The 26,374-nt window shown below is 38.5% G+C and overlaps 2 protein-coding genes across 3 annotated transcripts in view; one reads left to right on the top strand and one right to left on the bottom strand.

Moving 5' to 3' along the window:
* Window positions 1–4,662: 4,662 nt before the first annotated feature.
* On the bottom strand, window positions 4,663–21,957 carry ANGPTL5 (angiopoietin like 5). Of its 2 annotated transcripts, XM_064441314.1 has the most exons (9): window positions 21,279–21,957; window positions 18,796–18,836; window positions 16,949–17,096; window positions 15,854–15,957; window positions 15,197–15,290; window positions 14,304–14,404; window positions 8,464–8,584; window positions 7,240–7,425; window positions 4,663–5,923 (listed from the first exon to the last, which is right to left on the bottom strand). In XM_064441314.1, the coding sequence occupies exons 1-9, from the start codon at window positions 21,430–21,432 to the stop codon at window positions 5,604–5,606; spliced, it is 1,269 nt and encodes a 422-aa protein (XP_064297384.1). In that variant the 5' UTR covers window positions 21,433–21,957; the 3' UTR covers window positions 4,663–5,603. The 2 variants fall into 2 exon arrangements, with proteins under 2 accessions (XP_064297384.1, XP_009498435.1); XM_009500140.2 differs by lacking the exon at window positions 21,279–21,957 and having other exon boundaries at window positions 18,796–21,271.
* A 150-nt stretch (window positions 21,958–22,107) lies between these two features.
* CEP126 (centrosomal protein 126) overlaps window positions 22,108–26,374 on the top strand; it is a 43,766-nt gene continuing 39,499 nt past the window's right edge. Inside the window, exons 1-2 of the mRNA XM_064441313.1 lie at window positions 22,108–22,334; window positions 23,245–23,370. Of these exons, the coding sequence (XP_064297383.1) occupies window positions 22,234–22,334; window positions 23,245–23,370 (227 nt within the window). The 5' untranslated portion in view covers window positions 22,108–22,233. The remainder of the gene's footprint in view (window positions 22,335–23,244; window positions 23,371–26,374) is intronic.

Genomic DNA, 26,374 nt, shown 5'->3' with positions numbered 1-26,374 from the left:
ACTAGCAAGGGAGGTGAAGGGCAACAAGGAAGGTTTATGATTACATTGGCAGCAAAAGAAAAGGTAAGGAGCATGTGGACCCATTGCTCAAGGGGGTGGGGACCTCATGACCAGAGACAAGAGAAAAGACAAGGTACTCAATGGTTTTTTTGCCTCAGTTTTCACTGGTAAGGCTTGTCCTTTGGCTCCCCTAGTCCCTAAGCTGACTAGAGTAGTCTGGGAGTAAAGCAGGACCTGCACTAGAGGAAGGGAGAGTTAGGGATCACTTAACCCACTTCAGATATACACAAAAAATCAGAGGCCATCAGTATAGAACAATAGGTAGCAGACACAAGACTGAATGTGGGAAATTCCAATCATATAATGGGAAAAATATCACCATGAGAATGGTCAAGTACTGCAACATGTTGCCCAGAGAGGTTGTTGGATCTTCATATTTGAAGGTGTTCAAGACTCAAATAGAAGAGTCCCTGAGCAACCTGATCTAATTAGATGTGCTGTTAGTAGGGAGCTAGACTAGATGAGCTCTGGAGGTCATCTATGAACTTTATGTTGTTTTATAGCCCCATATATGATTACCTCTGTCTCCACATTCTTTACATGCACCATGACAAAATGTAACTAGAATAGCTACAACAGATGAGAGAGAATAAAGGCTATAGTGAAGGTCCCCAGAAAATACATGTTAAAGCATCAAAATATAGGTAACACCAGTTCTTACACTGGCTTTATGTAAGCCTGAATGGAGTCTGGTCCCTTAAACAGACCCACCAAGGTTGTCTGGCCACATGAGTCACAAGTAGCTTCTGGTACCTTTTTTGGTTTCTGTTAAAGGCTGATAAAAGGCAGTAGCTGTTGGGACTGATGTTTCTGGATGACTTATACGAAACAGGATCACAATTTGCTCTGAAGATCAGGACAAGTCAGGACTGTCTATGTTTTACTGGATCATGCAGCAGCCTTGGTCAGGAAGAATGAGAGCCCATCCTGATTAGACTACCTATGGGCTTTAAGTCAGAAAACTAACCAGCTCTACACAGACCAGTCACTGAATGGCGTTTCCATGTGAAGCTGTGGGCATTTACATGATGAACTACATGTAGCTGATGGTTACAACCTTCATGAAAAGAATAGTGGGCTTGGACATTCAAAACAAGCAGCAGTGGGGAGATGTTGAATTTTAATCATCTGCCATTACTTCTTTCTTGTCTTCAAAAGGCAGTCATGTACAAGTTAAACTATAGGCCCAATCTCATCTCACCTTTCATTCTTCCTTCTTCGGTCACTACAATGTGAGTTCATGTTGAGCTCTGCATCCCAACAAGCTAATATTTCCATTTAAACTACTTCAGGTTCTGTTCAAGGGAAACTACAGAGATTAGGGTGAGGCTAAAGGGAACTTTACTGTGTTATTGCATTTAGTGTTCTAGTATTTTATATTTTATGTTTCGGATGGGGAGGAGGAAAAGCAGATACTCCTTCACTCTCAGAAACTTCCTCATAGAGCTTTGTACTTTATTATCACATCATGCATTGGCAGTGCAGTAGCGCACTCTGCTTTAACCCACGAGAGGCATGCATCGGAATTTCTTGGTATCATGGTTTTCAGGTTGCGGCATCTTCATACCAATGATCATGCTGCCAACATTTGCACAATGTACCCGTAACGGATTTCAAGCAAGAGTTCTTGAGATGGTATTTTAAATAATTGCATGTTAATTGTGCATTACATTAGTGATCCTTAAAGGATTGGGAAGACTTATGGAAACTGTTGCATGCGACCAACTAAAATTTAGAGTCAAGGTGTGAAACCAGGTTTCCTACGTGCAACCTGAAGTACTGTACAATGTACACAAACATCCTCTGTATTTTGTAGTGAAGCATTGATACAATGTAGTTAGAGTATTTTTTCATAAATATGTTCCATAACAGAGACCAGTAATAAAACCAAGATGTTTTTTCATGTTAATGAAACATGGCTGATTATAAAGTTTTAAATACATGCCAGTATTTACGGGGGGGGGAATAAAAGAAAAGAAGTAATCTAAGTAGTTTAGAGGATCTTTTATGGCCCAATTAAGGATTTTCCAAGTGGAAAGTCAAATGCCTTTGGTTGTACTGTTTTGTTATTTCCAGATGTCTAATACACTGAACCCTGCACTGCCACGTCAGTAGTACTCAGGCTATGGAAACCATGTTGTCATTTATTTATATTCCTGTAGCATCATAAACTGGTCAAAACATTTGAGTTCACCAAACTGAGATTTACAAATTGAAGACATACTCTTGGAAGAAGAAAACAAAAGAAAGAAAAGCAGTTTCATAACATCAGAGATTACATGTCCTTTAAAGACAATTTCTCATAGTCTGGAGTATCATTCCTGGAATAGATATTAAGTGTAGTTTAACCAAGCTACTTTTTATTTGGAACACTCAATCAGTTTCTCTTAATATGCTACACCCTCGTGTTCCTTTTTATTTCGTTGAAACAGGACTATTTGGGCAATAACTGGCTGATTACTGGTCCTAAATATATGACCACAAAAATTTTATGTATGGTGATTGGGAACCATCGGCTGTAAATATGGAACACAGGCCCCTGGAATCAGTTTAATGTCCCTGCAAATTTTCTGTGTTTAACTAAAAAATTATTTGTTTTCACAGTTGTTTTATTCTTAGAGAGGAAATGGAATGAACCTTTGAAGACAGTAGCCATCTATCACATGCAAAGTGTTCTATTGTCATTGCTGCATTTCAGATTTGCACCAGGCAAGCTGCCAGCTAATCTTGCACTCTGCTTTTCTAAGCATACACTAAATTTTAAAACAGAAACAGACTATATCAATACTCACATTTCAGCACACTCAAATTATGATAAACTATGAGATTCCCATGCTCAAAAGCTTTTCATAGAAACCTTATTCAGATCCTCTCAGCTGCTAGACTCCATGAAAGGAAGTAAAATCATTAAATGAGATTAATTATTATCTAATTACTTGTTTTGGTGCCACAGAACCACTAAGTGTGATCATGACTGGTGGATAATACAGCAAATACAAGAGGACAGATTCATGACAATCTCTCTTTCCATATATGGTTTCTAATCTGAAAAAGGAATAAAGCATTGTCCATCTTCTGCTTAAGAACACTATAGTGAACAAGCATACCTGAATGATTTAAAGGAGTGAAAATCTGACTAGTATTTGCAATTTGGACTTCATCCTGTTTGCAGTTTACACTGCAGATCCAGCTCTCACAGCACAACTAAGACAAGTCAAGCCTGAGGCAAGATGAATTCAATTTATCGACAAAGGGAAGGAACTCTAAGCCACAGAGAACACAGTGTCTACCTGTGACCTTGCTAGCAGAACAGTACTTAATGGTACTAAAGCATATGTATTGAGTTCAAAGCAGTCTCTGCAAATAATCTTGGGAATGTTTTTATCTTCCAAGGAACAGTAAATATTCCCATGTCTCTCCAGTACTGATACTGAGAATTCACTTCATTTTTTGTACAGATTTATAATTTCACTTGACTTTAAGATCCAATGTCTATCTGAAATAATTCAATCCTTCAAGCTTTAGTTATCTTTCAGGCCCATCTCCTCTCTGATTTGTTACCACCAGCTGATCTAACCAATGCTGACAAAGCAGAAATCAAACCTGGTGATTAAGTGTGGTAACATCTGCCAGTACAGATCTACACTCTTCATCTTCCACCTTCATTTTTAAGCAGGGATTCTAATAAAGCCAAAACGAGCCTCAAGGTGTCAGTAGACTCTAGCTATATGCTCAGCAGATTCCCTACTTAGACTCTTCCTTTCTGCTCACAGGCTTGGATCTGTTTGTCAGAGGAGAGGTCCCACTGTCAAAGCCTTTAAATTTCTATGAAATTTAGCCACTGGCATTCTCCAGAGCCTGGGGGCTCTTTCTGACTTAATAGCCCTAATACAGTGACAGCATCCAGCCCTGCAGCCAGAATTAATACTGTTTAAACAATCACATACTGCTCTAATGCTTGTTAATCTTAGTGCAGAAGTTCTTTCATTTTAGTATCTACCTTTACAGGTCTATTGGTCCATGTTGCTATTAGAAAGGGATTGTGTGCCTAAAAAGCCTGGAAGGGGCAGGGCTAAAGAGGGTGTTTATACTACCTCTCCACCTCTAATTCCAAAGACTAAAGGGTCTGACAACAAAATCAGAGAATTCGGTCTCCCCCAAGAGCATGAGCTAGCCCTCTCTCACAGCCCCTCTACAGGGCCTGTGGTAGCTCTCTAGCAGAGAGAAACCTTCTGCTTTTAGCAACTTTTCACCTCCAATTGTTGAGGACTAGTTGCACAGAAGAAAAGAGGAAATTTTTCTCTCCGTTAATCTTGTAACAGTATACATACCCTATCACAAGCTTCATTTCCTTCAATAGCTACATATATCTTTGGAAAGAAGTTCTAAAACATGGTGGTTCTGAACTGGTGATGGTTTCTGTTAATTAAAAATCTCTGTTCACTGTATTATTGTTTGGTCTAAGTGTGAGACGGCAAAGAGGAAACCCATAGAGTTTTCAACTGATTTCATTCTACATGTTATTACAGAGTTGATGTACCGAAACTGAAGCAGAGATGACAAATACCATGCCTAGTTGCTGCAGAACAGATGCTAGGTTCCAGAAACACTGCTGTACTGATAATACTCGCATTTTTATTGATATTGTTGTATTTTTTACTGACAGAAATTCAAACAATTCACACTACTTAATTTAAAAAGTACTTATACAACTCAAATTGGTTTTGTTCATTACCACATGATTGTTCACAAAGTGAATGCCAATACAAATTAAAAATATAAGATCAGGCCCATATATACAAAACTTAAAACTCCAAAGTTTGTATGAAATGTTAGACATTTTATTTGAAAAAAAAAAAAAAGTGTTCATTTGTAGTGAATTGTGAAATAGACGATGGTAGAGTAAAAATCTGACTATGAAACACATTGACTGTGAAAATAAAATACAAAATAGACCATAGTTCTTGCCTGTCAGTATCTACCTTACTTGTATAAAAATCAGGCCCTGAGAGTATACAGAAACTTACACGTGTTGAAAGAAGTCAGTGTTATCTTGCCTGATAAGGAATATAGAAAGAAGAACTGATTCTGGAAAATTAAACTAAGATGAAGAAAAGGTATTTTTCCAAAATATAATGATGGAAATGGCAGCTATATGGCTTCTTAAAAGAAAATTTGCTGAAATCTCTTCGCAATTCAGATATATGGAGAGCATACAAAAAACACATTAAAAAGTCAGCATTACACTCCTTTTTATATTTTTTCTGCTGGCTTTGAGGTTGCATAAGAGGCAGTTGAATAAAAGCTGACAAACACTAAGTATCATCCATTTACTCAAAACCGTATTCTTCTTAGGACCTTCTTACTCAAGCGGGAACACTACAAATGCTGACATTTCATAATAAAAACGAGCAACTGCATTATGGAAATATCTAATAAAGTTTTAAGACTGAACCATTCAAGTGAAAATGAAAGGTATTTATGATGCAGTAATACATTATCCCACATAACTACAAGAAAAGATATATTTCTATTTTCATAGGTTAATGAAAATATGGACTATAGGTTCTCCGAATTTTCATTGAAACTGATTTAATTTTGACTGGTTTATTGTTCATTGTCCATGTATCCCAGTGAATCCCAGTTGCAAGAAATCTACCTGTGTAGCGATGAACACCATTAAGATTTGCAAGGCCACACTGGTTGAACCACCATCCAGTGTTATCACTGAAGTTACTGCAGCTCTTTACAGGCTGTTCTTTAATAGTGCACACTGGCCTGCATCCATCATTATCAACATCAAAGGTGCTGAAAGGCATTGAATTCTGGTTATCTTCTTTTCTATACCCTCTAAATGCATCACCTAAGTACAACAGATGAAACAGAAGGATAAAGATTTATTAACGGAAAAACATTTCTTACTTGTTGCATACCTTGCAAACTTTTTCCTCTGAATTTATTAGAAAAATAGATTTCTTCAAAAGTGGTTCAAGAGCACCAAATAATGAACTGGCAATGCATTAAAGACATAGGAAAGAAAAAGTATAAAATGCTGAGAAGTATGGAACAAGTTGAAATTCAATGAAACATCTTTATATTGTTGTTGCTTTTAGTGATGCACACCAGCTATGAAGGTAAAGGCTTCTGCCCTCAAAGACAGTGGAAGAAAAGATAAAAGAAAGGAAAAGAGTTGTTAACTTCAGATCTTCCAGCGATGTGCCCAAAGCCCCAGAGCGAGTCATGAGATAAAATGGAGTTGTTAAAACACAAAGGTCAGCGATTACTGGTTCAGTTGTCTTACTAAAAGAATAATGTTTCTTACAAATACAGGTAGAGTAAAACACCAGCACATTTAGAGGATAACTATTATGCTGGTAATAAGAAACATTCTTGCATATTAGTAAATACGAAGCAAAAACAATTAGAAAAAAATCAGCAAGACAGGTGCAATACTTAACACAAATCTTTGCACATTTGGTACAGCTATGATATTAAGGGAGGTCAGGAATTGTAAATTAATTTGTGTCTATATATCAGCCAGTAACTGTTATATACTGTAGGCCTAATTCATTCCATTTGGTTTCTTCCCCTGTCCTTTGTATGCCACTGTCTGGGCACTTCTGAACTAACCAAAGCAACATCAGGAAGACTTCCACTAACATCAGCAAATGTGGGATGAGATAATGGACATCTAAAGAACCGGTCCATTAGATAGATATACACAAGCACACACAAAATTCCCTCTGTATTTGGTGGACTGGAATCCACTAAATTAAATCCACCATTAAAGTTCCTTTATTTTCTTTATTCAGTTTAGAATCATAGAATCATAGAATTATTAAGGTTGGAAAAGACCTCTAGGATCATCAAGTCCAACTAAAGAAAGTCTTACTTCTTTAGTAAAGGAGTGTTTATTCAATTATTCCATTAAAGACCTTGAAGCAATAGAATAAAATTATTTCTTACTATGTAAAATTGATGTTGGCATAACCAATCCCTACATCATTAACCATTTAATTGCATAAGTGTTCACTGTGCACCAAATAGAGGAAAAACAGATTAGGGAAAAAAGAATTTTTTTAAGTTATCTTAGTTAAGTATTACTCTTTTGAATGCATTTTTTTCACATCAAGAAAGGGAGCAGCTATCTTTAAATACTTTAAAGAAGGAGGTTCTTACCAGCGTTTCCTGAATAATGCCCCAAATGGATCTTAAAAGAACAGGCTTCATCCCCTATCCAAAATCCATCATATGATGCATAGGCATGCTTATCATTTTCTGATTCCAAATCCACATAAAGACTGAAACTAGTGGCTTTTTGATTTACTATGTGAAAAATCTTCCTCAGTCCAAGCCAAAATTCCCCTAAAACAGAAATATATAGTCAATAAACTTCTAGAAACAGAAAGTGTAAAAGAAAAAAATTCATTCCTTTAGTTTTTGTAATTTGCTTCCTGAACCAAGTGTAATAAAAGTTGTCTGATGTCTTTGAAAGACTAATGAAGTTACAGAGTAATCTTCCTATTTCATTGGGAAATCCATGGAAAGAATTCCCATGTGCACATCATCTTTTTTTTCTGTGACATTTTTAGAAAATTGTCCATGTGATAAATTCCAAGTGTTCATCTTCAATATACTTTAGAAGACCACAAAAACTGGATGTACTAAAGATCCACTTGATTAAACAGATTTCAGTAGCATTCCTAAGGGCGATACTGAGAAACAATAAATGTTAGCATTCTATGAACTGCAATAAAACTCAAACCCTATTCTCAAGATTTGCTGCCTCTGTAAATCACACTTTTTTCCATGAAAGCATGCCCCATATGAGCTGCACTTTCCTGTATAGTTGAAAAGCCATGTGCTTCCATTGCAATCCCAGATAAACTCCTGGAAAAGCAACTCATTTTAGACTTGCTGGATGAAAGGTGTCAGTAAAAAAGTAATATCACAGTTGTGTTATTATTAGCTACTGAAATATTTCCATCCCATTTCTAACTTTGCATGCCCTATGGTGGAATATTACTGTTTTTTCTCTACTTTAAGGAAATATTTCACAAATGTGATTAAAACCAACTAAGGCTTGCTTTCTTTTAGATCTGAAAAAGGGGAAACACAGTTTATACATTATCTCAGGAAGAAAATATCACAACATTTTAACACTTCTTGTGAGACTGAGGATGGGCAATGGCTGAAGACTCTAGTAGGGTGATAGCTGTTATTGAGGAGATCACACCACAGATTTGATGAAAAAACCCTCTTAACTATAAATAAGACTTTTAAGAAACATGAACTTTACTCTCTATACTACTGAAAATCCCATACAATGTAGTGGAATGTAGCTCTCCTAAAGACAGCAGAAACATTGGGTCCAAACTACTTCAGAGTATTTAAAATTAATACCAGAAAGGTCACCAAATCCATCCAGATATTCAGACCATGTTCTCTGAAATGGAATTATTCCATCAGTTCTTTTCTGAACCACAGTCCATCCACCTCCTTGAAAATCCATGTCACACAAAACCTAAAATAGACATAGATATAATTAAGCATTCTTGAAGCAGCTGTTATGAAGAAAACATTTTCATTAAATAAAGGTGGACTATTCAGAGTTTTGCTAAGCAACATACCTTTCAAATGTCTTAACGAAAAGCTCAAAGAAAATAAAAAATGAAGCTGCAGTATTTTCTCATATGTTCTTGTTGGACTGCTTGATTGGGATATTTCCTCAACCAGTAGAAACTGTTGTGTGCAAATGTCTGCTCATATCACATATAATAAATAAGTTTTGGTAAATGTTACTGTGTATTAATAATAGCATGAAGTGGAAGCAACATGCAATGTTACGTATTAATCATGCAAACTATTACAGATACAGGCACTAACACTGAATGTACCTTCACTTCAGCAAAGCGAAATAGATACAACTTCTTATGTGTTCTCCCTCACCGTCATACCTTCTTCCCCAGAAATACTGTGTTTGTGATGCCTGGGAAGTGAAGAGCCCTTAATAAAGGTGAGGAAATGGAAAAAAGTGATAGCAGTAGCCCCGTATATAATTATTTATGCTGGAGGAGCAAAAAACTCTACATAAGAAAGGGACCCAATCCAGGGAAGTCCCAATGTGAACACTTAACAGCCTGTGACTGAGCAGTCCCACTGAACACATAAGATCAAGTCTCAAATTTATGAGTCTTTATGAGTCTTTTCTAAAATTTGTGCCCAACAGCATGTCAAATGGCAGTGGTCCAGCTGCCCTCTGCTCTGCTATGGAATATCACATTCTGTGGCACACTTTCTCCCAGCCCATTTAACTTTAGACACGTAATTGAGTTCCCTAAGTTAGGCATCTTATTGTCCTTGTCTCCCCTGTAATCCCCCTTATACACAGAAATATGCATTCGTAGTATGGCTCTGGGAAATCAAGATCTGAATCATCTTCTACTGATGTCAGTCACCTCCACTGCCTACAGAAAGGGCCCCTAGAGCCTTGGCTGCTCTCTAGGGATTTCAGCTAAGTGCCTAAAGTTAAGTGGAATGTATCCAGGTCACTCTGGGTATTTTTCGGGTATGCCCCCGGTGCCAGAGCTTGACCAGTTATAACAGGGATTAGAAAGTCTGGGCATCCTAATGTAGAAAGGTGCATGTTGCATATTTAGACACTGTACTACCTAAGCTGCTCAAAGTAGTTCTAGGGAATACTATACTTAACTAGTGTTTAAAAACAGACGCTCATTTGTAAGTGTCTCCCAATATGACTAATATCAGGAGAATTAACCTGGAAAATGATTATAGCTATAGAGCCATTAAGCTACTGTGATAACAAAAGTAAGTTCAGAATATAATGCTGGCTATCAGTAAATCACAACAGTAAGCAGAGGCACAAGTGATGAAGTTAAGTAGGAATTTTTTGTTCATGTTACAGGGCATGTACACAATGAAACATGTTTCAGAAAAGAAAGATTTGCAATCTTAGCCAGTTGATAAAAGTAGAGTCTAGGTGGAAGTCAGTTTAACCCTCACTAAAACTGTAGCAGTCTGGGCTTTGTATGTTGCACCCCCATTGCCTGTACCAGACAGATAATTTTCATGAAACAAAAGACTCATTCCTTGGCTGGAGCACATCAACGTCATATTCAGAACCTCTGTGACTTAACAACATCTCTCTGAACGACAAGAAAGAAACAGGACAGAGCTGCAATGTCATCCAATACAACTTGGGGAACCTTGGACCTTCAAGTCAATGCCATTGGATACTTTGAGCACACCTTGCAACAGAAATACTGAATGAATGATAGTAAGGGCCATGTGCATGAAAGAATATTATGTGCTTTATTCCCTGGAGAATCACATGCTTATTTCAGTCACCCAAGGAGGGTGGAACTGGAATAAAAAGAAATACAGATTAAATTAAATTAAAAATAATCCCATTGCCTCATCTGCTGTTCTGATTGCATGCTTGGCTACTCCTCTCAATATGAATCAGAAATACAAAGAGGACCCTGCTTGGTCACAACATCAATCTTCAGTTCTTCAGTCCAATATAAATGAGTAAGAGTATTGCTAATTCTCAGAAGGAGCAGATTTGGTTCTACATGAAAAGCCATCAGCCAATTAGGTATGGCACCAAAACATACACCAGATAAGTAAAAATATGAGATAGATACACAAAAACCAGCCATCGCTGTGTAGTTTCTTAATCCCTCATATGCTGGAAATTATGCAGTTTTCTTTCTTAAAGCCTTATCATAGTTAATCCAGCTTGTTCTATGTCTCATATCATGCAAGGTATGACAGGAATGACTGTGCCAGGTGCAATTTAAATTAAATGAGCAGGAGGATGCGTCTACTGAATATTTCTTCCATCTTTAGTGTGTCTAAGAGGAATATTCCAAACAGCTCACCTTAGAAATATCATTGATCTAAGTTTACTCATTGAAAAATGTATCAGAAAGTAAGCATGCTTCAATTTTCCAGAAGTGAAATGGGTTTTAGTTGCCTCATGTTTGAATGCTCAGACAAAAGCCCATTTGGGACTAATTTTTCAAGATGATGAGTACCTGCCACTACAATTGAATCTGATATTCTTAGAGCTCCTGGAATTCAGGTTTCAATTAGTCTGAGTTAAGCATCAAAATCTACACTCACTTTTGAAAATATGAGGTTTCAAACAGGAAAACATGAGAACAGGATCAACTTATCAAAATAGTTTTCTTCATTTATCTGGTATCTTACGCAAATGATTCTAAAGACATTTTGGTTTAGTTTCAGGGAAGCTTATTACTGAAAAGTTCCTCACTAAAATAAACTGTTTCATGCTGGCTTTGTTTTCTGTTTTTTAGTTTCTTACTACGGTTTTCTGCCTGATGGCATTTTTCTTATTTTGCTAGTCTGCAGAACTTCCAGAACTCTTGGGTATTAGCCCCTTAAAATGCACTATAATTTCTTGTTTACATTTTAATGTCTTGATATTTTTGTTCATCTCTCATTTCTCTTGTACCCTTTTTATGCTTCAACATATGGAATAATTTGCATTAAACAGTTTTCTTTAAAGTAACATTCTTTATGAAACACACATATTTTAGATTTTTTCTCTGAGAACCTTTTGGCACTATCTTTTGAGTTCTTTGTAACATCTACCAGGCAAGAAATGAGACACTTATTTCATGATTGCAGGCGTTTCTTCTCATTATTTATTGTTACCTTGTGCTTTTAATAACTTATTATGATTTATCCTTTAGTTTCTTGTTCTCCTTAAGGAACCTTTCCACTCATAACTGATTCTCAGATTCTGGCAGTAACTTTAAATGTGGAAAAGTGTCAAAAATACTTTTGAAGTGAAAGGAAATTTATCATGTCAGATTTATTTGCCAAAAGCTATAAGTGAAGTGAGAAATCACTTTTCTCACATAGATTAGTCATATCATCTCTCAGGAGAAGTAATTTGCGTGAGGTATGAATATTTCCTCAATGGAATCCCCTTCAGTCCAGAAGAAACTCTGAAACAGATGCATTTTGTGCTATGGTTCACCCTGGGGTGAGTCAGACACCATTTTCTTCACACTATAAATATGGTTGTTCTGTGAACACTTCTACCTGTCTTGGCCTTTCTTTTTCCTGGAAGGAACTTGCCAATGAGTTACAGATCTTTTCCCTGAGCTTGCTGTGTTATATAAAGGAATGACAGGTTTTTCTGTCAGGGGTCTGCAGGACCAAGTTCATTTTTTCTTCTGAGATCCCAGGATAGTTCTGAAGCCTTTCATAACCAGTTTGAGCTCTTTTTTTTTTTTTTTTGTAGCATTTTGTAGGGTTCCAATTGGCTAGAGATAAAGGGATTCATCCTTCCTTTGTTATATATAAAGGAAGACTATAAAGTTAGATATTAAATTTTGCTATTTATTAGCTGGCTTAAACTCTACATTTTTTCTCCAAAAACTAATGACCCCAGCATGTAGTGCAAAAATTAAAGGTTTGAAAGTGCCATATCTATCTTTCCACTGTGCATAAGGACTTCCCTAAGTAGAACAGCCTGAAATGGAAATAAACAGCCAAAACAAAGTATTCTTTGTGTTTGCATGGATCTGAATGTCCTGAGCCTGAGGAAATTAACCCAAAACTCTCTTCTCCTAGATAAGCACTATAACTCCGAACAGTTACAGAAAATGCAGATGGTGATAGGAAGCATGACTGCTGCAGTTCATGCTGAATTTCATCCATTTTTCTTTGTCTTAAGAATATATATCCTGCAAACTGAATATGAAGACTAAAAGTTTAGATGCATATCTGCCTCAGGACTGAGTTATAATTCTGCTCAGAAAAGAGCTAAGCACCTACCCCTCAAACAAATGTACATCTGCACCTATATCCAGATGCCTATACAATATCATGGTCCAAGCTATAGGCATCAGTGGAGTCACCTCTCAAGACAAGGCAACAGTATACAGTTATCCAGCAGAATAGTTCAAAACCCTCAGCAATTTTGCAGATGACACCAAGCTAAGTGGTGCAGTTAACACACCAGAAGTACATGATGTCGTCCAGAGAGACCTGGACAAGCTGGAGAGGTGGGCCTGTGAGAACTCCATAAGGTTCAACAACACCAAGTACAAGGTCCTGCACCTGGGTCAGGGCAACCCCCAGTATCAATACAGGCTGGGGGACGAAGAGATTGAGAGCAGCCCTGCTAAAAAGCACTTGGGGATACTGGTGGATGAAAAGCCGGACATGAGCCAACAATGTGCGCTTGCAGCCCAGAAGGCTAACCATACCCTGGGCTGCATCAAAAGAAGTGTGGCCAGCAGGTTGAGGGAGGTGATTCTGCCCCCCTGCTCTGCTCTGGTGAGACCCAACCTGCAGTGCTACGTCCAGCTCTGGAGCCCTCAGCACAAGAAGGATATGGAACTGTTGGAATGGGTCCAGAGAAGGGCCACAAAAATGATCAAAGGATGAAGCACCTCTCCTATGAGGACAGGCTGAGAGAGTTGGGGTTGTTCAGCCTGGACAAGAGAAGGCTGTGGGGAGACCTTATTGCAGCCTTTCAGTACTTAAAGGGGGACTATAGGAAAGATGGGGGCAACCTCTTTAGCAAGGCCTGTTGTGACAGGACAAGGGGTGATGGTTTTAAACTCAAGGAGGGTAGGTTTAGACTGGATATTAGGAAAACAATTTCTTACAATGAGGGTAGTGACACACTGGAACAGGTTGCCCAGAGAGGTAGTAGGTGCCCCGTCCCTAGAAACATTCAAGGTCAGGTTGGATGGGACTCTTGAGCAACCTGATCTAGTAGAAGATGTCCCTGCTCACTGCAGGTGGGTTAGACTAGATGACCTCTAAAGGTGCCTTACAACCTAAACCATTCTATGATTCTATGAAAAAGCCAAAGGTCACATTTTAGGAGGCAAATGGACTGGTCACTTGGCTCCTCAGTTTTCCATCTCTAAAATAGAAAAGAACAGCACAGAATGTCAAAAAGGGGTGCTGGAAAATATCTTGGGTTTTCCTCTTTGGTATATTTTTCACTGTATATGAAAATGGATGATGGGATCTTACAACAGAGATTAAATCTCTTTATTGAAAATGAGAAACTCATTAAAATTATAGTAACGGCAGACACGTGGCAGACAATGGCAGATCTTATTTATCTGTTGAGAAGTTGGCAAGGAAAACCCTTTAAATCTATTAAATATATTCTAAGTGCATATTCTCAAGCAAATTGTGACTATCCTGAGAGATAAATTTATTACCTCAAAAGGATAATTTGATCCTTCTGGATGGATAATGTACAGACCAGTTGGAGTTTTTGAAACTGAACCAACAGTATCTTTTATATCAGTGCAATCCAACCCTAGAGGACAAAGTATTTGATGAAGTTTGTTAGCAAAATATGTTAAAAACAACCAAATGCAGCGTAAGCACAGAATATTTTTCTTGGTAACATATGAATGATCTCAAATAGCATTTTCTTGTCATGCAAACTTTAGAATCATGTTTTGTCATTAATTTACCTTAGAAATGAAAATTCTCTGAACTCCATTAAGCTCAGAAAGAAACATAAATTATATTGTATAAAGTTCCTTCTAATCTTAACTGGTATGATACAGAAATTAAAAAAGACATATTATCTGGGGAAGAATGTCTTTTTCCTGCAAATATTTGTATTTATACTTGTGAAAGTATTTATATCATAATGTATACGTTAAAACACCTTTGCTTCCGAGTGTTAAGCCAGGTTTGTGTTAAGCACACTCAAGCAAGCAGTTGGACTCAAGATGGCCGGTAGGATGCTTAGAGGTAGTTTCCTTTAGTTGGGGTGGACACTACAAAGGTTAACTGTCCACTGTTCAAGTGACTTCCATCTCGTTTGAAGAAGGGTATTGCAAATGCTGAGCACACTTTATTTCATTACAAAAGAAAGTGCCATTTAGCCACATCAGACTGCTTATGAAGAGGATGCCCAGAATTATCAGTTGCAAGTAATTTAAAGCAGTCTTTATGATGACATTCCAGAGTCCATATGTGCATAGTAACACAAAATAAATACTGTAGATGTTATAAATGCTTACTTTTGCTTTAATTAGTTCTTTGTCAAGATACAAAGATAAAAAGGGACGAGGTCAAGACAAAATGATAAAAATACCATGAGATTGAACTGCTTTGTAAGGAAGTGGATCCAAATGCTTTCTCAAAACTTCTGCGTTCAAAAGAAGTAGTCTGTTCATGAGTTCATTTACCTAAAAATTCAAATAAAAGATTTTTAAATAGGTTGTAATGAGGAATTTTACATTCTAAAGTTGTTCTTTTTGACTCTTAGTGAATATAATCTGAAGTTAATTTTTGTGATGTGTTAGTGATTTGTACCTTCATTACATTAATTGGTCCAATATTTTACTTTTTGCATCCAAAATCTTTTTTAGGCACAATTTCATTTAATACAAGAAAAGTCCTTCATTGTAAGGCCTTTCATCTGTACTGAGGGAGCATACAGTGTTTGTAAACTACTGTCAGAGTTAATGATAATGTACTATTTAATCCACACAAATAGGACTGCAGATAGAAACTGATGTGGAGGAGTGGTCCATCACTTGCCCTACTGCCATATATGCCACTAAGTAATGGACCAGGTGGTGCCAATCCCTCCTCGTAGAAATGGAACTCACACGTTACCTGAGATAGAAGGAATGGTGATAGGGACAATAATGCTATGGTTTTAATGGCAATATAAATGCTTAATTTTCCTCAGTTAGACAATACCCATAGTGTTAAATTAAAATGTGTTTGATGAAGAAAAAAGTACCTGATTAGAAAGGTAATCCAAAGAAGACTGTTGATCATCCATCATGTTTCTTACCAGTTTTTTTGTACTTCTTGCATATTCAACAAGAGAGTTCTGCAAATTTCCTTTAAAAGAAATACATTCATCCACTTTGTTATCGTAAATCTAGAAATATTCTTGACTGAATAATGACATATTTATTTATGATACCTAGTGGATATTGAAGGTGTTTAACCCTAAGGTACCTAAAGGTTAAAGTAGTACAGAGACCACAGATTAAATCCAAAGATGCTAGGAACCTCAGCCTCACTGGTTGCAGTGAAGACATCTTAGGAAGAAATGGATCTTCTTAAGATTTGAAGAATTTCACCTCATCCTCGGGAAGCTCAGATAATCAGTTAATGGATGCCACAGAAATACAAATACAAATGATAAAAACCAAATACATCATGTTTCCTGTGTCCTACATTTACTCATTCACTCTGCTACTTACTTATGCTCCTCTTTTTTTTTTTGCCTAAATATAGGCAAAAATATAAAAAATACAAAAAATAAACTCGTCAGGTAATTAATAAAACATATTAAAAGTCATATGGGAAAGACAAGAATTTTGACAAATTTTTCTGAGGCTGATTACATCATTTGCTGTGTAGTTTGTCAAGGCAGTGAACGGAGAATGTCCTGTATAGATATCTATGAAAGGCAAGCTGAAATATACATTTCCTCCCACTTAACTAACTCCCACATACCTAACCACAATGTTTAAATGAGGGACAGACACCCTACTCTTCTTCTGTTAGGGAGAGCTGCTGACATTCAGAGGGTAACACAGACTTATATGCTGGGCTGCAGCCTGGATTTGCCTGTCCCCACCAGTGATTGTGAAGAGAGATTGGCATGATTATACTCTAACTGTGTCACAGCAGCTGCACCCCAAAAACACGGCACCCCAAATTTTCTGAACAATACTCAGCCTGGGCAGCAGTGTCAAAGACTCTCACATGTGCTCAAGGAGATTAAAAAATAAATTAGTACAGCATAGCGTAGCATAGCAGAGGATTGCATAGCATGGCATTGCATAGCTTGTCGCTGAGAGTATTCTTTATGAATACATACTGCACATGTAATGTTTTTCCCCTCGTAAAATTCTAGCTTGAACATCACATGGTACAAGGCATTGTTCTTTTTGTTTTGAAATATCTGCAGATTTATTTTTCTCTTCTGCCTTGAGTGGTTCCTCCACAGCTCCAACATTCCTTGTGCCCTGTTGTACCAAACAATGGAGGGGGAAATAAATTGATCATAAAGCATATATGAAGTATCTCAGTCTGCCAAAATGAAGTAGATTACTCCATGGATCTTCCTTCAAAACCTGTTTTTTTAAAGCTTTGTCAAGCGATAATTGACAGAGCTGAGACCAAGGCCTGTTAGGTGTCTTCTGCTCAGCCATACCTCACAAGAGAAAGAAAGAGTCAGAGGTAACAAATGACCTCTATAAATTTCAACAATACCACCAACATTTCTGGTAAAGTATTCTACCTGTGACCACTGTGAACTGGAGGCAAGAATTTGCAAATCTTGCATTTAAGAAGCTCACATTTTAGGAATCACCACACCCAACAGACATCTCAAGTGCTAACAAAGTTATTTTCACTGGAAAGAAGCAGGCTTTTGGATTTACCTCATATTAGCAAAACACTTTCTTGAAAGTCCCTGAATTAGTTACTTAGACTCTGATCATGGAAGTACTTGCACAAGTTATTAATCTATACACACAAGCAGTCCCAAGCAGATCTGCAGACAAACTCAATGTTAAAAAAATATTTTAAATGCTCTTCTAGAGGAAAGAATAAAGGGATACTATTCACATGCATGCAGTTATCTGAAATAATAACAATAAAAGCATTGGTAAAATTAGTTACACCTATAAATGTTCTTTCAAAATAATATTTTCATATTTACTATTTTATTTCCATGGTGCCATTTGACATAAGGGAATGCCTCTGACTCATCACTTTAAAAAATGCTAAAAGCAATTCCTGAAATATGTGTAATTGGAAAAGGACTATGAAACACATTTTCATCTGAGTCTTTGGTTTTTTAATTCCATAAACTCAGCAAAGCATTGTAGTATGTTCATATACTGTATTTGCAAGTGTAAATAGGACCCTTAGAAACTTAAAGATTTTAATGAAAAAGAAAACTTATTGAGACTTGATTATATCTTCAATCTAATTGTTCTCATTTCTTGCTACAGGTTTCTCTTTCTGGTATTGGCACTACACCGGCAAAGCACTGAACAATTTTTTTCCTTATTTTTGCTTTTAAAAAGTGAAATTAAAAATCACATAAAACTTTTAACACAGAGATTTTATCAAAAAAAGTTTTCCAAATTATTAATGTAATTGCATTTTGTGTCTGGAGAGAAATACTAGAGAACTAAAAGAATATGTTCCTTTAATTTTGAAATAAGCACAAAATAAAGGAAGAAAAACTCTAGAAAAGTTAAAAATAGATCACCTGAAACTATGGTTTGTTCCAGGGCTTTATCACAGTTACTCACCAGATGTTCAATTAAATACTGACAAGCAAATATTTTTAATCAATATTTTTAACAAAAGCCAACATGAAACAGGCAATTAAATCTGACCTCAGCAATTCAAGCAAAAACTGTCACTCTGCCAAAACTAACAGCTACTCTGCATTTATAGTCATGCAGATGAGATTAAAAATACGGCCTAACAACTGAGCTGTGATGAAGGACATTAAAACAAAAATGTTCTAATATAGTGAATTCCTACAACTTCAGTGTGGTTTCTTTTCTCTATCTGAAAATACCTGTTCTTCTGTATTTTTGTATCTATCCTGAATAAAGCAATCTACATTTTAAAAACATCTGTCACTTTTCCGAGAAATCGTTCAGTTATGTTATCTTATCTAAGCAGAGTAATTGAAAATCTTACCTTAGATGAACAAGGCTTGACGTTACTTATGACAGTCTCTCCTAAACTTAAAAAAATATTAAGACAAATCAGTGAAGTTACCCTAAAGCAGTTCATCTTTTACTTGAAGAAATGCAAACGTTTTGACGGGTTTCAGATTTCTGTGGAAAGAATTGTACGCTATGAAGTCCTGAGCTAACTATTTGGGAATGTCTGCAGCACTAAGAGCAGCCAACACATCACTCCTTTGATGCCTGGACTTAATAAACGACATTTCAATTGCACAGTAGATTTTATATACTACTGCGTGTATCCTGAGAGTAATTACTGCTTATCACCTTTACATGACACACCAAACATATATATTTTCATTGTGATAAAACTGTGACGGATTTTCTTATATGCTATTTTTGAGCATTGGTACATATTTGGTATCGAGCAGTCTGGGCTACTTGAAAGAAAAACAAGTATTCATTGATGTTTTCATCTTTTTACAAAGGTTTTTACCATTAAAATGAAGGCATTTACATTGGGGTGGTGGTGGTGCACTAGAACTGGCTGTGGAGGCAATTTTAGAATATGTCCTAAAAGCAAATTCTAAATAAAAAACTGAAAAAATATTAAAGTAATACTTTGTGTTACCCTAAAAATTGTTTACTGGGAGGACAATAGCAGTCTCTTGGTCCCAGTGGTAGCCTATCCTTAGGAACAGAAATACTGAGAGTGGAACAATCATTCAAATACAATGATTTTAACCCCTGAAAAATGTCAAAGTGCAAGGGACTGTCCTGAAAAAGAAGATTAAATGTAGTCCACAGAAACTTAGTTAAAGCCATTATAGCAGGCATTTACAGTTTTCATACACTCAGATCCACTATTTTTGTATCTTACAAAAACTGGATCTGACATTTTAACCAAAAAGCAAATTATTTGGAAAGTTTATTTGGAAAGTTCATAAACATCCAACAGATTTTCAACTCCTCATGCACATTAGAGAATTTAAATTGTGATCTGGCTGAATAAATGAAACTTCAGCTTCTAACGTACCGCTGGGAGACAGACTGTCTAAAGGGTGGTCAGAATACACTGGTACAGCCAGACAATGTTCCAAATTTGTCTCAATACCATGGCTCATCTCCATCCCTGTCTGAAGTTGGAATACACTGGAAATAGCTTTTGCTACAAGGAGATTTGAAAGCAGTTGGGAGAGGGGGGGCTAATACAGCTTTAAATCCAAATTTTAATCCATTTTTCTAATCCAGTATTTTCTTTCAAAATTAATAGGAAAAGGGCATGAAGAACCTGTACCCGGCCTCTTCCTGAGGAGCACATTCAACTGCCTGTCAAATTTTTAACAGCTTTGGTTCTTCAATAAAAAGTAAAATAAAATTTTTAATTTGTTCTAAAGTACTGCATGGCACATTATAGTTGTCCAATATAAGAGTTATTAGAATTTCACTAGTGCATCAGTTGATGCTCTCTTAAAAAGATGCGGGTTGTGATCAACAGTACAGTCTTGGAGAGGTAAGAAGATTGAAAAGATTTTCATAACTATACATGTATGACATTAAGAGAGAATGAACAGTTTTTATTCCTCTTCCTATGCACAGAAATAGGAAGAAGAGACAAAATTTCAGGAAGGAGTGGTTAAAATGGTAAGAACCTTGGCTGAACTCCTCCCGTGCAGTTGCCTACACAGTTAAACTGAAGCTTGGAGGAAAGCTAAAGGGCATTAGCAGATTAATCCTCCCTGGAACAAGAAGGAAAGAAAAATGTGTTTCTGCAGCAGCACAACTATGCTCCAGCCTTCAAATAAGACTTGTAATAAATTCAGAATCTGTCTCACAAAGCATTAAGAGCTGATCTTTACCCTTCACTGGAATATGTCTCTAGCCTACAGTAAAATTTATGAAACTTCTTTCAAACCAGCTGCCAGCGTGGAACCTTCCATTTTGTAACCAACCACTTGAGATCAGCCTGCTTGCTGTCCCAGAGGAATCATACGGTCCCAAAATGCATGGCCCTCAGCTAGTCACCTTCTCATCCCACAGTCTGAAAGACGTGAGGTTACTTACCAGGAGGAAACACCTAATAACCCTAAAGGAGGGATATGAGGAAGAAAGAAAAAGGTAAAAAAGGGAAAGATGGGAAAATATATAAAGTCTGTTCTTAATTCTAAATTTCTGAAGGTATCTAAGGTGAAGCTGTGAGTTGTGCTAGATAAGATTTCCTAGATAAAATTTGCAGTAAGTCTACAGAAGCTCAAATTCTGCCAGCATGAGTTAACCATGAATGTGAATCTTCCTAGGTTTAACATGGCCTCAGATTCTGCAGTTGTTTCCCAGTTCTGCTTCGGTCCTGTTTGGGTGACTCAGTTCTCCATGCCGATAAAGCCTTCTACTGCATCCTGAAAGAAACACTGCATTTTATCAGACAAACTGGGATTTTAAAAGTGTATGTGGGTTAAAAAACACATGGTAGTAAAGTGACAACAAGTCTTCTACCTGCATCACAGAAGAGTTCAGATTGGGCAAAGAGGTGGTGACTTTGGGGCTGGTATTCTGAACTAGGGGTGCAAGACTTCCACTTTAGGATCATCTTCTCAACTGCGGTAACTGCGATATGATAAACATTAAGCACATTTGGCAAGCTGAGCATCAGTGGTCTTGCACGTAAAATGGTAGTAACACCTACTTCACAAGCTGTTGCTACAAATATGTGGGGGGTTCTGTGGAGAAAAGTATTTTACAAATGCTGAGTGCTATTTTTACCCTCCTAGTCAAAGACATACAACAGCTGCATACTGAAAAAGAATTGGTTTAAGCTTAAATACAACAGCCAAGAAATGTCTCGCCAGGAAATCACCACAGCATTTAGCCTTCTGCTGACAACTCATCCGAGGCATGGCAATATCCCAACACAACACACCCTGCTTTGCCTCAAAAAAAAAGAATTTTTTCAGTCTTAAGAACAGATCGCGTTTTTTAAGTTCTGTAACTTTACGTTTTCATATACTTTCTGCATTTTTGTATGAAATTTTGTACAATTTTACAATATTTTTTTTTTTTGCATTGCGATCTCTGCGCCCTGTGGTTAAAAAAAAAAAAAAAAGTTTATCCTGTTACTCCTTACCGCAGATTTAACCGGGCCCCACCCGCCCTGGCCCTCGCGCCTGGTTTGAAGTTCCACAGAGGCAGCGCCAGCCAAACCGCCGCCCCGAGCCTCTCCCCCGCACCGGCCCCCGCCGTCCGCACAGCCGCTCCCCCGCAACCACCTCCCCTCAGCCGCCCCCGCCGCCCCCGCCCCCCGTAGCCACCTCCCCTCAGCCGCTCCCCCGCCCCGTTGCGAAGGAAGCGGCGTCTCCGGTTGCTACGGCGGCGGCGGCGGTGCGGTGCGAGCCGTGCTGAGGACGGGCCCGCGGCGGGCCTCGGTATAGGGGCGGCGAGCCCGGGGCGCTGAATGGCGCCCGGCGGGAGGGGAGGCGGGGTGGTGCGGGGACGAACACCCTGCCCCGGCGGCCTGCGGGACCGGGCGGCGGGAGGGCGGTGCGATGCTGCTGTGTATCCTTCCGCGTATCCGTCCGCCGGCTCCGGCGAGGCGCTGGGGCGGGTGGGCGAGCGGGCCGTCTCGCCTCGGGGGTGGCCTCGGGGAAGGGGGGAAGGGGCCGTGTGGGGCCTTGCGGCCGTGGGGTGGGGGCGGCGGTGGAGCGACCCCCGCCCCGCGGTCACGGATCGCCTCGGAGGTGGCTTGAAATAAAACCTGCACCTTGTTTTTTTTAAAGTGGTGCAGAAAAGTTACTTCTCGGGCAACTTTCGAGTTTTCTTCTCTGTTTTCCCTCTTAGAGAGATATACCGCCATTGGGAGTTGTATTTGCCATCCTAACTTGGGGTCCTTATTTCCTTATATTTAAGTAATGAGAAATACTGACACAACTTCTAAGCTGCCCCTGTACAGAGCTATTTAAATCGTTAATGAAGTGAGGCAGGACTCATTGTGTGCTGTGGAGAGCTTTTCCCTAGCGATATTTGTGAATTTCAGTGTAAAGAACTAATACTTTAGACTGGGAGGGGGCCGTATTTACTGCTGAAACATTTTCCCTGTGATAAATGTTACCGTGTGTTACAGATTTAGATTTTAACAGAAAGATGTATCTTCAAATAGACATAATAAAGGTGAGGTTTTTTATTTGCCGATACCATGACAGATGAGTGGAAATCCTCTGCCAAAACCACTGTAAACAGTAAAATGCAATTACAATTTTTTTCTGGACAAACATAAAGTTAGATATGACCATAACACACATTTGTGGGACCAGCTCTTGTGTGCTTAGTCAAGAGGCATATTGGCATTTTGTATCTCATGGATAAAGTTTGCCCTTTCCTGCAAAGGTATGTAAAGTCAAGCACGCAGGCTTTTAATCTTTCAATAAGCTGTTTGATATGGTTTCCATTGTCCTTAACACAGTGTTAGGGATAGAGCTTTAACATTTCATTTTGAATGGGATTTAGAAGAAGAACGGCGGGCATTGAAAGAAGATCAAAAAGTATGTCGGAGTAGAGCACAGAAATATTTGATAGAGACAAACAGAAGAAGAAGGTAAGTAACCAGGGTTCCTCTGGTGGGAGATTGTTTAAAAAAAAAAAAGTCAAAACCTTGAAACAGGTCAATATATTTCTGCTCTTTGCACATTCACATTGTTAAGTAGTCTTACTGCCTAGTTCTAGAGGAATCTAGGCCGAAAAGTTTCACCAATCCTGTTTCTTGCTATAGGGCAAATAAAATATAAAAAAGAACTATATTCTGAGTTACTTGCTACTTTATGGAAACTCATTGTAGTCACCTCTTATTGTATAAAGTAAAGGTAAGGTGCGTTTCATTGCATGAATCTGCATGATTATTATTGTTATTACGCATTATTATTATTATGGGTTTTATTAGCTTCAACAGATGTGTGAAAAATGCCTTTACATGTACAGTACGGGCCAGCAGGCAGGCAGTGTCACCTGCTGAAGTGTATGCTTTTCCATCTGCATGGCGTAACAGCTGCACAGCCTCCCCTGCCTGGCAGGGCTTTGTGCTCCCACTTCCCAGTAAACACAACGCAAAGTCTTTCTAGTACAGGATTGTATTTATAATGATGTTATTCTGCGTTGACATTTTAAACAGAGCTTCGAGTATTCTGCCTTTCAGCATACATGGCAATGCAAAGCCATGAAATATTCTGTGACAAACAGTTTAAGTAAATTATACATTGAGATGTTTCAGTGAGGTGCTGTAAATAGTTTAATAGGCACAGGGGGCTTTTCCCTAGCAGTGAGTTGGCACTCACACGTACAGGAGACCAGGCCCTGCTTACTGCAGAGGCAGCTGGGCTCCTCCGTGAGACAATTCAGAGCAAGCCCCCAGCCTCAGACCAGCTTCCTCTGCCTAGTGTTAACTCATTAATGCTCATCCCCCATAGCTCCCATATCAGACTATTTTTGTTGTACAATGGTTACTTACTGAAATGTGTTGATAACTCATAACAGTCAGTAGGTATTGTTTATACTGCCATTTTAGCTTGACAGTGTGTGCTGTCAGCTTATGTTTTGAAATATAAAGAAAAATGGAAGAGGAAGTATAATCACCTGGGACTGATTAAAGACAGTGTGCAACCCACAGCCTTTGCAAGTAATAAGCTGTGTCTCAGCTGAGGGATTAAATATCTTACTTAGTTTTCTGGAACAGTACCACTGTAACACTATGCAGCTCAGATCAACACTGTTTATTGTATTACAGGTCTTGAAATATTATACTCTGATGTAAAAGCAAATACCAGACAGCCTGCGTATTTTTGATAGACTGGTATAGTTAAACTAATACGCATTGATACATAAATACATTTCCATACGACTTTCATTGCAGCCTTAAGAAACACAGTATAAGTCCAAGTTACTCAGGTGAGCCAGTTAAAACTTAGGTATGGTATTCATAAAATGAAATTGTTTCCATTTATGATAACTGAGAATGGCATAACTATAAGCATAATAAGCAGTTCAAATGGAAGTCTGTGGTGACAGGTCTTCTCCTGATAACTGAAAGGGAGTTAGTGGTCTAATGTTAGAAAGGTACTAAGTGCATACAGTATTAATAAGCTGTGAAATATAATTCAGAATTAAAGGTCATTGCATATATGGAAGAAAGTAACGTGGAAATGAGAAGTTCCTTTAAATTGAATATTTTCTCCTGACAGTTATGCAGGTAGGATGTGATTTATGTTCTAATGGATCAACCATCAGGTCATGTCTCAAATCTGTGTATGAGCCAAGAGCCATTACATTTGTAACACATGTAAAGGTGTTAGCTGCGATGATGGTTTCTCAAGGGTATCATGACTTCCTTAAGCTCCACATTCTCACCTGGCAGCACCCTAAATTCTCCCTGACAGGGCTTACAGGCATGTATCAGAAGTTATTCTTGGCACTGCTGTTTTATAATCTCAGAACTGAAATTGTTTCTTTTATTTTTTTTCTTTCAACACATGGAGAGTAGATGTGAGTGCACTGTGAAGTATGACACTCTGTTTTGTAATTCTAACCTTCACACAGAATGGTTGAGATTGGAAGGGACCCCTCAAGGTCATCTCTAGGTGGCTCAAGCAGGGCCACCTAGAGCTTGTTGCCCAGGACCATGTCCAGGCAGCTTTTGTGTATCTCCAAGGACAGAGACTCCACAAAGTCTCTGAGCAACCTGTGCTAGTGCTTGGTCACTCTCACAGTAAAAAAATGTGTTTCCTGATGTTCAGAAGGAACCTCCTGTGTTCCAGTTTGCGCCCTCTGCCTCTGGCCCTGGCACTGCTGAAAAGAGTCTGGCTCCATCCTCTTTGCACCCTCCCTTCAGGTATTTATATACATTAAGAAGATTCCCCATGAGCCTTCTCTTCTCCAGGCTGAATGGTCCCAGCTCTCCAGCCTTTTTTTCTAGGAGAGATGCTCCAGTCCCTTCATCATCTTCGTGGTCCTTTGTTGGACTGTCTGCAGTCTGTCCATGTCTTTCTTGTACTGAGGAGCCCAGAACTGGACACAAGACTTCCAGATGTGTCTCACCAGTGCTGAGTAGAGGGAAGAATCACCTCCTTTGACCTGCTGGCAATGCTTTCCCTGGTGCAGCTCAGGTTACCATTTGCCTTTTTTACAGCTAGGGCCCATTGCTGGCTCATGTTCAGCTTTGCGGTCCACCAGGACCCCCAGGCCCTTTTCTGCAAGGTGCTTTCTGGCAGGGTGGCCCCCAGCACATGTTGGTGCATGGGGCTGTTCCTCCCCAGGTGCAGGACTTCACATTTCCTCTGTTGAACTTCACGAGGTTCTGTCAGTCCATTTCTCCAACCTGTTGAGGCCTGCAGCACAACCTTCTGATGTATCAGCTACTCCTGGTTTTGTGTCATCTGCAAACTGACTGAGGGTACATTCTGCCCCATCATCTAGATCGTTAAGGAAGATGTTAAATAGGACTGGGCCCAGTATTGACCCCTGGGGTACACTGCTAGTTACTGGCCTCCAGCCAGACTTCATGCCATTACTCACCACCCTTTGGGCCTGGCCATTCAGCCAGTTTTCAGTCC

The sequence above is a fragment of the Phalacrocorax carbo genome, chromosome 1, assembly GCF_963921805.1.
Source record: "Phalacrocorax carbo chromosome 1, bPhaCar2.1, whole genome shotgun sequence".
NCBI classification, from domain to species: Eukaryota; Metazoa; Chordata; class Aves; order Suliformes; family Phalacrocoracidae; genus Phalacrocorax; species Phalacrocorax carbo.
Note: the sequence above shows the minus strand (reverse complement) of the source record. Positions and strands in the feature narration are given on the sequence as shown.

Excerpts from the sequence above, each read along its gene's own strand:
- ANGPTL5 (XM_064441314.1), bottom strand. The coding sequence starts at position 21,432 with ATGCTCAGCTTGCCAAATGTGCTTAATGTTTATCATATCGCAGTTACC. Across the intron at positions 7,426-8,463 it reads TGGATTTGGTGACCTTTCTG|GGGAATTTTGGCTTGGACTG; the intron begins GTATTAATTTTA and ends TTTCTGTTTTAG. Across the intron at positions 5,924-7,239 it reads GCATTATTCAGGAAACGCTG|GTGATGCATTTAGAGGGTAT; the intron begins GTAAGAACCTCC and ends TGTTGTACTTAG.